This window comes from Hyaena hyaena, unplaced genomic scaffold, assembly GCF_003009895.1.
Source record: "Hyaena hyaena isolate Hyena2069 unplaced genomic scaffold, ASM300989v1 scaffold_183, whole genome shotgun sequence".
NCBI lineage: Eukaryota > Metazoa > Chordata > Mammalia > Carnivora > Hyaenidae > Hyaena > Hyaena hyaena.
The window spans coordinates 2,515,841-2,530,375 of record NW_024080815.1 but is presented as its reverse complement, the minus strand read 5'-3'; the positions used below and the strand labels follow the sequence as shown (position 1 = coordinate 2,530,375).

General features: G+C 41.9%; 1 protein-coding gene and 1 non-coding gene across 2 annotated transcripts; both read right to left on the bottom strand.

Annotated features, from left to right (window-relative positions):
• Nucleotides 1–729: 729 nt before the first annotated feature.
• Nucleotides 730–10,692, bottom strand: EIF4G2 (eukaryotic translation initiation factor 4 gamma 2). Its single transcript, XM_039240908.1, has 22 exons — nt 10,686–10,692; nt 10,083–10,209; nt 9,687–9,752; nt 8,902–9,042; nt 8,232–8,334; nt 7,390–7,521; nt 7,236–7,302; nt 6,996–7,147; nt 6,781–6,891; nt 6,523–6,606; nt 6,342–6,440; nt 5,936–6,077; nt 5,673–5,833; nt 5,194–5,307; nt 4,499–4,624; nt 4,242–4,346; nt 3,938–4,153; nt 3,593–3,851; nt 3,063–3,267; nt 2,715–2,926; nt 2,501–2,622; nt 730–1,556 (listed from the first exon to the last, which is right to left on the bottom strand). Exons 1-22 carry the CDS (start codon nt 10,690–10,692, stop codon nt 1,491–1,493), a joined length of 2,817 nt encoding a protein of 938 aa, XP_039096839.1. The 3' UTR covers nt 730–1,490.
• On the bottom strand, nt 4,999–5,141 carry LOC120237542. Its single transcript, XR_005529979.1, has one exon. It is a non-coding gene; the product is annotated as a small nucleolar RNA SNORD97 (small nucleolar RNA).
• Nucleotides 10,693–14,535: the final 3,843 nt, after the last annotated feature.

The following is a 14,535-nucleotide window of genomic DNA, read 5'->3' as shown; positions in this document are numbered from 1 at the left end:
AATAGTCCCATGCTCTTCCCACTGGGCCAGCCAGGTACCCCGTTACACTTTTAAGTAGGGTTGACAGTGGGGAGTCAGCCGTCTAGTTATGGGGGGGTGGAGGGGAGGAATGGAAGGAAGCCTCTAATGTTTGCCATGTCCCAGAAAGCATGTGTGGCAGAATGAACAAGGCAGCCAAGTTGCAGGAAATTGAGCAGAGAACTAGGGTTTTGGGAAAAGGACAGGATAACAGACTGGATCAGATGTAGGGTTGTTTAGACCAAAGTAGTATTTTGACTTAATACTACTGTTGTTCCACAGTATAGTAGGTTTTAAGGTAGCAGTGGTCTATCTTTAGAACATGGTTGTGTTGTTTTTGTGTTGTCTGGCCATCTGTGGTTAGTTTCTCAGGTCACCAGGTATTTCACAGGACAATGACATGTCGCCAAGGTCATTGCTATGCACTGGGTAAGGGCTCTCTAAATTTGAGACTTGCCTTGAATTTTCTAAGATTGTAATAACATTTAGAGAGCAACAGACTGTGCATGAGCTGGAGATGGTCATAGAATCCCAAGCAGGCTCCACGTTGTCAGCACAGAGCCCGACGTCGGGCTCTGTTATCATGACCCAAGAGATCATCCTGAATCAAGAGAAGGACAGAACCTTAATCCACTGAGCCACCCAGGTAGCCCTAAAACCTTAATTCTTCATGAATTTGTAGTTGCTACTTAAGTCACACACAACTCTATATCAAGTATCACAATGTTTATTGATAGATACAAGTATATAAAATCAGGGCATGAACATGACTTGATAAATTAAGTAGACTTAATTTCAATACTATAATAAGAGGGACCAATTCAAATTCTCACCATTTGTTTCACACCCACAAAACCACTTCAAGGGCATTAACGATCTCTCAAAACTGATCAGTTTTGTGCAAGTAAACCATGTTTCTTTTAAAAAGACTTGTGCACTTGCCCAGGCTCAAGGATATTAAAATCTAGCACATAAAGCCCATTACTAGAGGTAGAAATACAGGCAATATACTATTACGGCAACAACCATCAATTACAGTTAAGAATTTTTCTGTAACAACCAAATGGATAATCAAATATTGCAACAACTCAAGTATTACTGAGCAAAGTGCATTTCTACAGTATTCAGTGTTGCTATTCAGTTTTCTAACTTAAAACAGCCTATGATAACTGGCAGCAAAGAAGGTCCTTGCAATAGACTGCCTCTGCTTGAGAACTTATGATGTAATTATTGCATGCTGCTAATATACTATCTAAACATTAAAGATACTCCTAAAATATTTGATGGTAGACTATGATTAAGACATTACACTACAAAAAAACCTTATGCAGAAGGAAATCCTAACTGACGTGCTTCTGCTTTAAATATTGTGAAAACATTACAGCGGAATGAATTTTCGCAGTGGTTAGGTCAAATGCAGTTACTTCATAGCAACAGTATGTTTTGCACAATTTAAGGCTTTGGCTGGTTCTTTAGTCAGCTTCTTCCTCGGATTCCTCTTCTTCAGCAGTTTCTAGCCAGGTTAGCCACTGATTCACCTGTAAATTCATAATTTAACAAAATTAAGCCATACTTCTGAAAGAGAAAAACTCAAATCCACAGTTTTGACTTAGGATCGAGCTAGCAAACCCAGTGAAGTTTTAGGTAGTATGCCCTTTATGATAAGACAAGCCTTCAGAACATGCTGTAATTACTTGTCTATTGGCTATTAGTAACTTAAGCTGCTGATGGCCAGTTAGCTTGGGCATCGTTCTTTGACGCTACCAGTTATACCTCAGGCTCATTTTAGTACAGGACAGGGGTTCCTCCCACAGTATGTTAGCACTCCTGGGAAGGGAGAGAGGGGACAAAGATTTCCTCAGATTTCTAGCCCTATCCCAGAATTGCTAGTACAGGATTCCCCAAGGGCAGGGCTAATGATTAGCTCACAAAGCTAATCCTTGAACCTCAGGAAGACCCGTGCTTCTCAAAGCCTGATCCCCTATAAAACTAGCATGAGAATCACCCAGACTGTGTACCACGGACCTACTAAATCGCATTATCTGAAACTGTTTTTCAACTGCTCTGTAGGTGATTAATGTACTGTGATTTTAGAATCCTCAGAGATACAAAGCTCTTCCCCTAAAACCAGAATTCTAATCAGTCCTACAAAACTAAGAGGTGAGAAACCAGAAGCAATCTCTACTAACATTTTTTAAAAAGCTTAAATTCAAATCACTCAGCCTTTGGAAGTAGCTTTACTTCTAAAAAACGTTAGCCGTCGGTAACATCACACTTATGTATCACTAGGATGGAAGCCTGTCCCCACCTCGTAGCTTCCCCTCACTGTGCTATTAATTTTACCAAAGCTTGTAAACATGCAAAGGATACATACAGATTAAACTACAGATTTAGCCTCCTGTATTTCAGTTTTAAAGGCTCTTCGTTAAATACTAAGTGAATTCAAAAAAGCAGACTAAAATGCATCTAACAAAAGATTTACCTGGAACAAAGCCTTGCCTTTCCCAGGAAACTCTTGGGTTATATCTTCTTTCCAAGCCAAAAACGCTTCTTCTTCAATAATTTCCATGTCATAAAAGTGAACAAAGAAGCGGAGCAACATGCCTAAAAGACAACACGCAAATCCGTGACCTGGTGTGCTGCAGGAGATGTGGCCCATGCTCGCCACCATCTGGCTCCTATCCCTGGGCGCTCACCTTTGGGGAAGTTGCTGTTGTAGCAGTGCACCTGCAGAGCATACAGGGCACTGACTTGCAGATCGACGTGATCATGAAGGAATTTCTGCATTACTGGCTTGAAAGAAAGAAGCAGTTGTTTTTCCTGCTCTAACTGTTCTTTGGAAGGAGCAGAGGAAGAATCTGTCTCATCACTGGGTGGGTTTACTTCACTAGAAATATACTGTAAGAAGCTGCACAGAAGGAGAGCTTGTCAGAATCCCAAAGCAAAACCTTTTAGCTCAAGAAAATAAATCTTAGTCCCTTGCTTTATACTTTTTTTTTTTTTAAAGAAAACAAGTGTTAATTTAACTCTGGACTTTTTCTTACCTAGTCATTAAGATGTTCACAAATCCTTTATCTACATGAAGTTTGGGGGAGATGTTATCTTTAATCCATTTATAGATGGTTTGAGGGGATGGATCCAACTTTATTTGCTTCAACAGTTCCTTCTCCAATTTGAGGAGTGGGAATAAGAAACTCAGTCCCTTTCCTTCCAAAATTTCCAACATGCGGTCCTTATTCTGATCAATTTCTGAAGAAACAAAACCATCTACACGTCAGCAGGTGGTTCATTTTAGCCAGCTGGCCTGTCTAGAAAATGGCTTTACAAGTAATTTCCCAAAGGTATACCACTTATAATAAAAGACCCAGAAAAGGAAACACTTAGTATTTGGATCAAATGAAAGCAGTTAAATCATTATCACTTTCCATAAAGGTGAAGTCTAACCTATGGCAACACTTATCATTATCTGGACAAGATAATCCAGCCTGATTTGTACAGAACCACTCAAAGGTACTAAAGACTCTCCAGATTTTGAACTTAAGAGAGAAAAAAACAATCCCCAGCATTCTCTTACCTGGGAGCATTTTCTGCATATTGACCTTGCTTTGTTGAAAAAGTTCTGTTAACCATTCTCGGTCTTGTAATTTAGCTAACTGCTGAAGACAAAGTAAGAAGAGAGGAAAATGGGTGCCACTTTCCAGTGGTTGAGCTAGTTCTGAAATGCTCACCAGCTCTGAAATGATGGCACGAGCTGCAAACTGTGCTAAATATGATTTCACCAAGGGGATGTCAACCTCCAGTTTGGGGCACTGGTCCAATACATTCAGGAAAGCCTTAGAAGGAACACAAAACACAATCAACTGAGCAGTTCTCAAATGTGAATGCAAAAAATTTCTCCCAGATTCAGAGTAGGGTTTACCTGCATGAAGTTGTCACTGGTGGCTATCCCTTCCTGTTTGAGCAAACTGATCAAAGAACTTGCTTTTTCTTTATCTTCATCACTTCTATCTAGTGACAGGATAATTACTTTGCTTAACATCTCAGGAAGAAAGTGTTTAGGAGCCCTCATCTCTCTTACGCCACTCACGGCTTCATTTGCGTTCCCACTATTCAGATATTCAGTCACCACAGTTTCCTGAAAAGAACACAACCCAAGCCTCTTTAGTGTTTTCCTATCTCAACTGTACTCTGTGAATCAGACTATGGGATTATTTGAAACTTACAGTTAGTTTAAGTAGTTCTTCCTTTGATGGTGGTGGCTTTTTACTAGTCTTGGCAGGCTTTTCCTGGATAAGTGGTGGATTAGTTTTGAGACCAAGCTGAGGTGTCTAAAAACAAAAATGCAGCAACATGACAGGTATGAACACTTAATGTTTTTTAAAAAGTACATGTGAAGTTCCAGGAAGACACTAAAGAAATCTTGAGACATCTTCAGAAAGTACCATAACCATAGATAATACTGTCTTACTACAGTCCGTACCTGTCCCAGAGGTGGGGTTTGAGTGCGTGGTGGTTGTGCACTAGGAGGAATCATAGTTATCTGGGGCTGAAGCTTTGGCACTTGATTTTTATTCATTAGGAACGACTGAGCAGGCCTCAGGCTAATCTAGAATTGAAAATAAAAAGTCAACAACATGCAGTTGGCAAACTTTAGATCCAACATCCTAAGATTAAATCAGTAAATACAGACATCCTAGACTCTAGGGCAGAAGTCAGAGAACAGACAGCTGAAAAGGGAGCTCCACATTAACATAACTTCTGGCAAGAAAACTAAAGATCTAATCCACATGAAACTAATATACTCTTACAAAAGTCTTATATTTGTACTAGGATTCTCCTAGGATAAGCATCACTAAAATATTAAAAACCAGAAAATTAGGAAATATCTTGCTTTTATAGTTAAGTCTTTCTATATACAGAAAAATCACAAAATCTTGACAACCATTTTCTTTGCTCTAATTGAAGAGTTTTTAAAGAGACTTGCCCTCATATCTCATAATCTTCGTTCATAGGACGCTGGACATCCAGAGAAAGAAAAAGAAGTACAGAAAAGAAGGAAGAAATTAAAGAACTCCAGCATTAAGTCCTCTTAATAACGCGTCTTATTTATAATCATCGGGCAATAGATTTCTGAATTGACAAACTATGGTATAGAAGTAACATAGGCAAATGTACCTCATCTGCATTAAGCTGTCCTTTCTTAGAAAACCGAGGTGGCATATCCTTCGACTGTCCTTGCAGCTGGGATAAGAGTCCCTGACTCTGGTTATGGTAGAGCTGGCTTAGCCCCTATTTTAGAAAGGGAGAAAGAAAGTCTAGATAAAAAGGGGTTCACAAATTATGGTAATCAAGTACCAAAGGGATGAGCCAAGCCATAAGGAAAGCTTAACTCAATTTGCCCAGAGGAAGTAAAGATGAAACAAGGGAAGAATAAAAATCTAGTCTACCTGTCAAATAAAAATGCTGTGATTTTACTAATTTTAAGGATAAGCATCTCACCCAGTTTTAAGTAAATGTTTGTCACGGGTGTAAATTTTGCTTTAGAGATACATACATGACCCTAAAACATTTACTTTTAAGAAAGCAAAAAAATAAATCACATTTATTGCAGGATTTAATACTTGTTGCCTAAGCTTTCTTACACGTTTCCTTACCTGGCTCTTCATAAACTTGCCTCCCATCTCTCCAAACTGCGATTGTGTGGGAGGCATGATGTGTCCCCCATGGCCATTGAAGAGTTGATTCGAACGATGACGCCCCATGGTGGGTGAAAATCTATCCTGGATAACTCCTGGACCAGTACCAATTCCGCTACCTTAAAATACATATAGGAACAACTCTTTACAACTCTGCCACTGTTAAAACATTTAAGTGATTTTTTTAATTTTAATGGAACCATGGTTTTGTTCAAAATCACCTGGCATTTGTCCAAACATATCAGCAAGTCCTCCAAGTGGGTCCCTATCCATTTTCATCCTGGGTGGCATGAACGGTCCCTCCAGAAAGAAGTCACTTCTCATCCCTTGAGCCATAGGAGCAGGAATAAACACGCCTAGATCCTTTAGAAATAAAAGTGAATAAACACCTGATTCTGGACACTATTTTACATAAAACGGAAATTCTCGTTTTGGGGGGAAAAAAAAACTTTCAGGCTAGTGGAGTGATAATTATGTAATTTCTGTAAATAACTTCTTCCCCAATGGTAAACAAGAAACTAAAAACAGTAATAAGCTTCAAGAGTAAGAGGAGTCTTAAGAGTTAAAAAGGATCCTTGTGGTTCGCTAAACTTAAAAACACTTTATTAAAAAAAATAAGTATCTTACTTTTACTGCATCTTGACGGATTTGATTGATCGTCTTTGGTCCATTGTCAAGAAAAGCCTTGCGAGGAACCCAATGGTGTTCTCGCAACTCTACGGTATCCTTTAATTTAAAAATAGTTCTAGTAAGTTTTAATATTCCTGAAGAGGAGAAATTAGCTTAACAACAGTTAAACCAGTTTTACCTGCAGCAGGAAACGAATCCTCGCTGGCAATTCCTTACTTAGCATCAAGGAGCACATTCGGGCAAAGTACTGATCCATTAAGGACTAACATAAGAGAAAAACACATAAGTAAAATGCTATGGCAAATGTATACTATTTAAGGCTTTTAAGACTTCACATTATAATCAAAGTTGATGGGCTACCTGTAATTATCACCTATATCACAAAAACAAGTTCTTTGATTTGAATAAAATTAACACAACCTACTTAATAACATACCTTGGCTCGTTCATGGTCTAATCTAGGTCCCACTGTCCTCATTATCTGACAGAGGCACTCCAAATCCTCTCCCATATCTTTGAGTTGGACTCTCTTCTTCTTTTCCAAAAGCTACCAAAAGAAACACCAATTTGTTGACAAAATCTTGTTTGGTCCCGCTCCCCCAAATAACAATGTACCCAGTGATTAATCTAAGCCTACGTTCGCATACTTACTGTTTTGATGCACTTATGAAGGATAGATTCATGAATAAGATCAAGCTTTCCAAGTTCTCCAATGAATTTGATGTTCCCCAACATCTTGATCTTAGCAATGGCTCTCTGTTCCTCCTCCTCGGGGAGGAGGGGATTTTCACGCTTATCATAGACTGAAAATATCCAACAGAAAAAAAGTCAACATTCAGAATGAAATTCAAAATCCCCAGTAGTACTTAGGTATCAAATATAAACTCTCACCATCAACATTTCTGGTTCGGTTTTCAAATTCATCTTGTAATTTGGAAATTAGGAGGCGTCTGAATGTCTATTGGAAACACGAAACACATTTGGCAGCTTGTATTAAATGAAATCTTTCAAAGGAACTTTGAAATAAACAACCACCACCACTTACTGTGCTTTGTTTCTGTCCTGGTTGACCCTCTGCTGCTGGGCCATCAAAGTTTGGTGCATCTTCTGCCAATCGCAGACATAGCTGAGCATACAGTGAGCTATACTTTGGCTCTTCTAGGGCTTTGTCCACAATCTACAGAAAATGGCATTAAAAAAAAATATAGGACAACCTTCTGAAAGTACCTTTCCTTTAACTTAATGCTTCCTCTTAAGTCTTAAGGATCTTAAACCTCCTAACTTTACTGACAAAATCTCTGCCTCACAGTCTGGAAAAATACAAGTACTCAAATACTAGCTGTGACATGATACCTAAAAAGTCCAACTACACAGATTTCATGTAAGTAAATCGCCTGCTACGCGCCCCCCAAGAGTTAAAAATATCTTGGATACTGAAACTACAGACCCTGAAATCTTATTTAGCAACTATCATAAAACTCATTTCCAAGACCAAAATAGGTTTTCCACAGAAAGAAAAACACACCAAAAAAACCCTATGTATAGCCTGTGCTTAGTCCATTTAACTCCTCAGGCATAGTATGAGCAATTTACAAATTCACCTTTAGGACAGAAGACAGCCATGCTTGTGATAAGCACTGTGTAATGTATCAAATTAGTAAATCTCTATGTTGTAAACCTGAACTAATGTAACATTGTATGTCACACTATACTTCAACACAAAACGTATGTCTGCTGCCATTAAAAGTTGTTGGTAATTTTTAAAACCATCACAATTCAAAAAACATGTAGCTCACACCTCTGAGTTTTAAGCAACAATGAAATGTACAGAAAACTTGGGTCTGTTAACTATTTTACTCTCTTTCAACTAAGCCAATTGTAACTTACCAGCAGTATGACCCCTTTAAGGATGAGTTTAGACTCTACACCCACATTGAGGAGCTCAAGGCATAGCTTGTCAAACTTTTCAGGAGTAAGCTTATTTAGTATGCTGTGGAGAAAGGAATCACACTAAGTGTCACACACCACACAAAAAAACTTAGAGCTGAAAGCCCACTTTGAAATTAATTTTTTTCTTTCACCATCTAATATCAAAACCTATTATCTTCTTCCCCATATAACCAAGGGTATGTTCAAATAAAGCTGTTATTTAGATAATATCTGTACCTGTTTTGGGGTCCCCAGCTGTTTGACAAATCTTTCTCACTACCTCAAAACCCAGAGAGCAAGAACCTTATTATTTATTAAGGCTAAAATCCAAGAACTAAGACCATTGTGTTCCATGCTTCTTCAGTGGGTTACACATCAGGCATGGGAAATGTCAGGACAAAAAGGCTTGTGTATTTTAACCCAATGACTACAAGCAACTCTTAAGCCTCAAGATACTGACATGCTGCTTTTCATTTTAAGATATAGCTGCCAACAATGGCATTCATTAAAACATACACTTGGACATGAACACTGTCTTCTAAGTAAAACTGCCTACACACAAGACAAACCCAGCCAACTCATTCTTCCCTCCCTTTGGTAAAAGAACAAAACAGATCTATAAACTTACCCTCTTACTTTCCTGAAGATTGCATCATGTCGTTCTTTTTCATTTGCGGAGTTGTTTGCTGCGGAGTTGTCATCTCGTCTAGTGCTTCGTGCAGGAATCCATTTCTGAGCGTTTTGCCCTGGGGTTTTCCCCAGGAACTCGCTAGTAAAAATTTAAAAGATTCCTAATTGAGACAATTTAAAACCTAGCACTGTCACATATCAAATGTCATTATCAATCAGACATCTTTCTAAATAGAATAAGCAATTTACAGATTTTCAATTTCCTTTACGACTAAGCAATTCCCAACCAATGCTTCTCAAATTTAGAATCATCTGAAGGGCTTGTTAAAACAGAGTGCTGGGCCCACTCCCAAGTTTTCTGTTTTAGTGAGTCTGGGACAGGACCATATAATTTGTGTTTTTAATAAACCCCCAGGTGATGCTAATTCTGGTGCTCCAGGGGCCACACTTTGAGAACCAGCATTTTCTAATGTGTACGACCATGTTGCGTGCATGCAGCTCTACCACTAAGTACGGATAACTGCTGATAATAGTAACTGTTGATTTCAGAAGTACTATTAATGAAAATAATCCAAAGAGCAAAGGATAAAGGAGCAGTCTGAGAGCCCTAATTCAGATAATTTAGCAAAAAGGATAATCAAGAGTTGATATTCTAAGATTATGTAGCAGAAACCATGCCAAGTATGATTAGTATTCTTGGTATCTATAACTACACTGTTATGCATGAGAAAGACTATTAAATCAAATCTGTTCTATGAAACTCAGGGCTTCTACACACTATACCTGTTGCCAGCAGTCTTGGGATAGTGCTGAGGTGCACCCCTACTTCCTCCTCCGCCCGAAGAAGCACTATTTGAAAGAAAAACTTCTTTTAAAAGTCCATATGCTACCTGTCTCACTTAAAACAGCTAAAGGATCTCTTTAAGTATTCTGTATTTCAGAAATTACATCACAGATGGAGAGGAACTTGGGCCTCATGGAAAGTCAAATAATTAACAACTATTCTTCAGAGGACAAACAGAAGATAATGAAAACTTAAGAATTTAAAAAAAAAAAAAAAGCACATGGCACACTATACACTAAACTCACAGCACATTAAGCCAGAATTATTTAGTGTGGGGATTCTTAATTTGCCACTGGTCTCTTCATAACAATTGCCAAAAATAAGCCTCCACATACCTGAAACGAGAAGCACCCCCTTCTGCGATCGCACTCTCCACTTTGGCGGCTTGACAACGAAGAATCTTCAAAAGAATAATATTAATGGATGGGGTGGGGAGGGAAGAGGTTGGGAGAAATGAAAAACCTAGAATGAGAAAGAGTACCAAAATTAGACACTGCTAACACACAAATCTGTAGAGCTTCCTTCAATTATAATTTATTTCAGATCCTGGCACTGCAGTTGACTGAACTTTCACTGCATTGCAGATCTCCTAAGACTAAAATAGAACATACTCAACCACAAGTGGACAATAAAATTTTATTTTCTTTAGCCACCTGGAAATTCTCTTATGTTCAAAGATGCAAAGAACCTGCACAGAAATACATACAGGAACATTTCAACTGCGAACAAGGAATCTCTGAAAAAGCCACATTCTACTTTCTTGGAAGCTGAGCACGGAGACCACGAACAGAAAATCTAACTTATCCGCACCGGCCCATTATGTGGAAAACGTCCTAAGTTTTCACTGCCTCGACCACGAGCCCAGCGGGCCGATTACGGTCGGACTAAGGACTGTTTGGCAGTTTCCCTTCACTGTCCGTTCTTTTGACTCCACACACACGGCATTCGGGAAGATGCGAGAGCGACACGGGTGTACACCGGCTGGCACTCAGCAGGCGGAAGACACGGGCCACAACATGGCAGCAGGAACCTCCGCCCCATTTTACCCCTTCCTGGGAACAAAAGAGCGGTGCATTCCTCCCACCCGGGCCGGAGTTAGGGAAGTGCTTCCGACAGCCTCCCCGCGTAGCCGCTGGGGGCAAGCCTCGGCGAGGAGGAGCGGAGGCCGCCCCCGCCGGCCCAGCGCCCGGCTCTTTGTTCTCCAGGCAGGAAGGCGGCCTCCTTCCCACCCGCCGCCTCCGAGCGGGCCCCCTCCCTCCGCATAAATCCCCAAGGGACTGACAGCCGCCTCTCCGTTCCCTTCCTTGCTGACAAAGGGATACAAATCCTAGTTTCCCCTACCCTCTCCGGTCCCAGGCGGAGCCCGCTCCCCGCCAGCACCGGGACCTCACTTACCGCCTCCCCGCCAGGAGGCCGGGCTCCGGGACTCCTACGCCTCGACTGGTCCCGCGCCAACGGCCGGGCCCTCCCAGCCGGGGCGCGCGCGGCCCCGCCACGCTCTTTCCCCGTCCGAGCACACCAGCACCTCGGCCCGCCCTGACCCCGGCCACCGACAGCCACGATGACGCCCGGGGGCCGCCACGGCCGCCGGTCTCCTTCTACTCCGTCAGCAATGGGAAAGGAGAACAAAAGCGAAAAATTTCTAGGTGGCTGAAGCGCGGAAAAAACGCTAACAAGGGCCGCCCCGCCCGGCTCCGCCTGCGGCCGCCATTTTGTACCGCTCGAGAAGAAGCGGCCAGGGGACGGCGGCCATTTTAGAGCGCTCTACTCGGCGGCGGCGGCGGCGGCGGCGGCGGCTCCACTCACCTTCACCGAGAACTCAGCAGCTGCCGCCGCAGCTGCCTCCTCAGGATCCGGTTGTCGGGGACAGGGAAGGGAGGGGAAAGGGGAACGGAAAACAAAAAAGGGGGAGGGAAGGGGGAGGAAGGAGTCGGGAACGACTAGAAACTCTCAGCTCAGAGGAGTCGCTGCTGCAGCCACCACCCGGTACTCGCCGCCACCTCCATAGAGCTCCGACTCGCTGCTGGCGCTGAGGCGTGTCTGAAGCCGAACTTATCACTCTGGAGCAGCCGAACCCACCAGAGCCGCCCCGAATGGCTCCTTCGCCACCCAATCAGCAGTCTGGTTGCAGTCTACCACCAATCCGCGTAAAGCGACGGGGAGGAGCCACAGGGCCAAGCTCGGTTGCGGCGCAGCCCCGCCGCAGTGCGCAAAGCCATATTCGCGAAGACTCTGAGGCCAAGCCAGTGGCGTAAAGGGAGCTGAGCGCCGTGGACCTGCGGGCCACTTGCGTAAAGTCGGAGAGCCCTTCTGCATCTACGTTGGTGTGGCTGTCTCATCTTCCTCCTCTTTGTTCCCCGACTCTACCCCTTACTCGAGTTGTACAGCCCCCTTCACCTCTACCTCGTTTTTTCAACGGGAATATGAGAGTGGAACTGAATTTTCCCCGACGCTACCCGATTCGGATCCGTGGCGTGTCAGAGCAAGGATCTTTCCTGGCGCCCCCAAGGAGCCGTGATTCTCCCCCCTCCCCCTCCCCGCAGCCCGGGCCTCCCCGGGATCAACCTATAGGGTTGAGGCCTGGCGCCCCCGGGGCGCAGTGCCTGGAATAACTATTGGTCTCCAGGTCCTCAGTTTTGGCCTCCTTGGGTGGGGGAGCCAGGAGAATGGGTTCAGGACAAGAGGATGCACCCAGATGCGTAAAGGCTTCATTCAGCCCCTCATTTCTAACACCCCCTGCAGAGTCAATAAGAAAGGGATAAAAGGAAGGGGTTTACCGTCTTTGTACCTCACACAAGAAGAGAAGCAGCTTTTCCCGAAGGAATGTCCGGCCAGCGGTCACGGAGGAATACCCAGACTATACCAGACTAATTTGGAAGAAGTATTTGCGGAGCGCGGGCGTTTGGAGGATTTTAATTGCTAGCTCCTGGTTTTTGGGGGTTTTTTTGGGGGGTCGGGAGGAGGTTTGTTTACTTATTTTTAAGCACGTTGAAGATTGTCAGCTGTGTATTTCCATTTTATGTAAGGTCCACCATAACAAATAGGATTAGGCTTTTTCAAAGCCAGAAAGATGAACTATTCATACTTCTCAGGCAATATTTTGAAGGAGGGCTACCGGAATATGAAGTGTTCCATCGTTTGCGACATTTTAGCTACCAAAAAAAAAAAAAAAAAGAGTCCTGGTTATACGAAAACGTAATCATGTTTCAATGTACTTAGCAGAAATTTTCCCATCTTCATTTTGAACATGCAGTTCTTGATACAATGTATATCAAGAGCAAGAAACTGTGTTTTATTTTTTTTAATGTTTATTTACTATTGAGACAGAAACAGAGCATGAATGGCGGAGGGGCAGAAAGAGAGGGGGAGACACAGAATCCGAAGCAGGCTCCAGGGTCTGAGCTGTCAGCACAGAGTCCCACGCGGGGCTTGAACCCATAAACCGTCAGATCATGACCTGAACCGAAATCAGACGCTTAATCGGCTGAGCCACCCAGGCACCCCAAGAAACTGTGTTTTAACATGCATGTCTTTTAAAGAAAGTGTCCAATAAAGGACTGGATTTTCAAAGACCAGACGTGTTTGACGGGTCAAAACAGCTCTTGGTGTTGAAGGCACCTAATCCGTAATCGTCTTCACGAAAGTTGCAGTTTGTCCTAGGACATTTAAACCTGCTAATACAGGGGTGTGGTGCGGCTCTGAAGATTTCTAACACAATTCCAGCATCTTTAGATCTTTGCCATATATGAGGCTGATCATTATCCCTCATTATATTAGTAGTTATTTGTTATTAAGTCAATTTCACTTCACCTTTATCTTTAACAAATGGAAAAGATGTCACTCTTGAAGTCACATGTGGGTTAAAAAAAACAATTGGAAAAGATCTCCCTTTCGGAGTTAGTTACATGTGAAAAAGAAAACGTTTTTGGTAAGTGTGAAAATTGTGTTTCAAATACAAGAAATTGTGTTTCAAATACTTTGTAATTTAAGGACCCTGTAGCTTCAAAATAACACCAGAATAATAGTTCTTTTTAATGCTGTCGTAGGGCTTTATAGTTTGCAAAAATGTTTTTCATATTTGTGGTACTTTATTTTTTACATAACTGGTTTACATTCTTCATGACGGATAATACATTCCTTTAATCTAATGGAATAGTGTTCAAAAACACTGTTCTAGTCTAGATTTCAAAGGTTATGTATTGAGCCCTAACACCTGGATGGTCTTTTGAGGAAACTGAAACTCAATAATTAAAAATTAAAAGAGGTTTTAGGGGCACCTGGGTGGCTCAGTCGGTTAAGCGTCCAACTTCGGCTCCGGTCATGATCTCACGGTTCATGGGTTCAAGCCCTGCATCGGGCTCTGTGCTGACAGCTCAGAGTCTGGAGCCTGCTTCGGATTCTGTGTCTCCCTCTCTCTCTGACCTTCCTCTGCTCACGCTGTCTCTCTCTCAAAAATAAATAAAAACATTAAAAAAAATTAAAAAGGGTTTTAATCTTTGGTAATTGTGAACTTCTTTGGTATGCACTTTACAGTTATGAATGTATGTGAGAAACTTGACTGACAGAAAGTAACCCAATGTAAGAAGGTGAAAATATGGGTAAACAAAATCTTAATTACCTTTCAATCAGTAGGAGAGATAGATTCACAATTTTGAAATGTTTCCATCACATTATGGATGTATGAAAATTCAAGTCATTATCTGGATTTTAGTTTTCAGTTTATAGAAAATTGAATTTTAAACACACCCACTTCAATCTGCTAGTTTTAACATTTCCATTTTATGTCAG

What these genes read in the sequence shown, in the direction of transcription:
- EIF4G2 (XM_039240908.1), bottom strand. An exon ending in CAGGACAGAAACAAAGCACA is followed by an intron (nt 7,303 to 7,389) that starts GTAAGTGGTGGT and finishes TGTTTCCAATAG; the next exon opens with ACATTCAGACGCCTCCTAAT. An exon ending in AAGGCAAGGCTTTGTTCCAG is followed by an intron (nt 1,557 to 2,500) that starts GTAAATCTTTTG and finishes ATGAATTTACAG; the next exon opens with GTGAATCAGTGGCTAACCTG.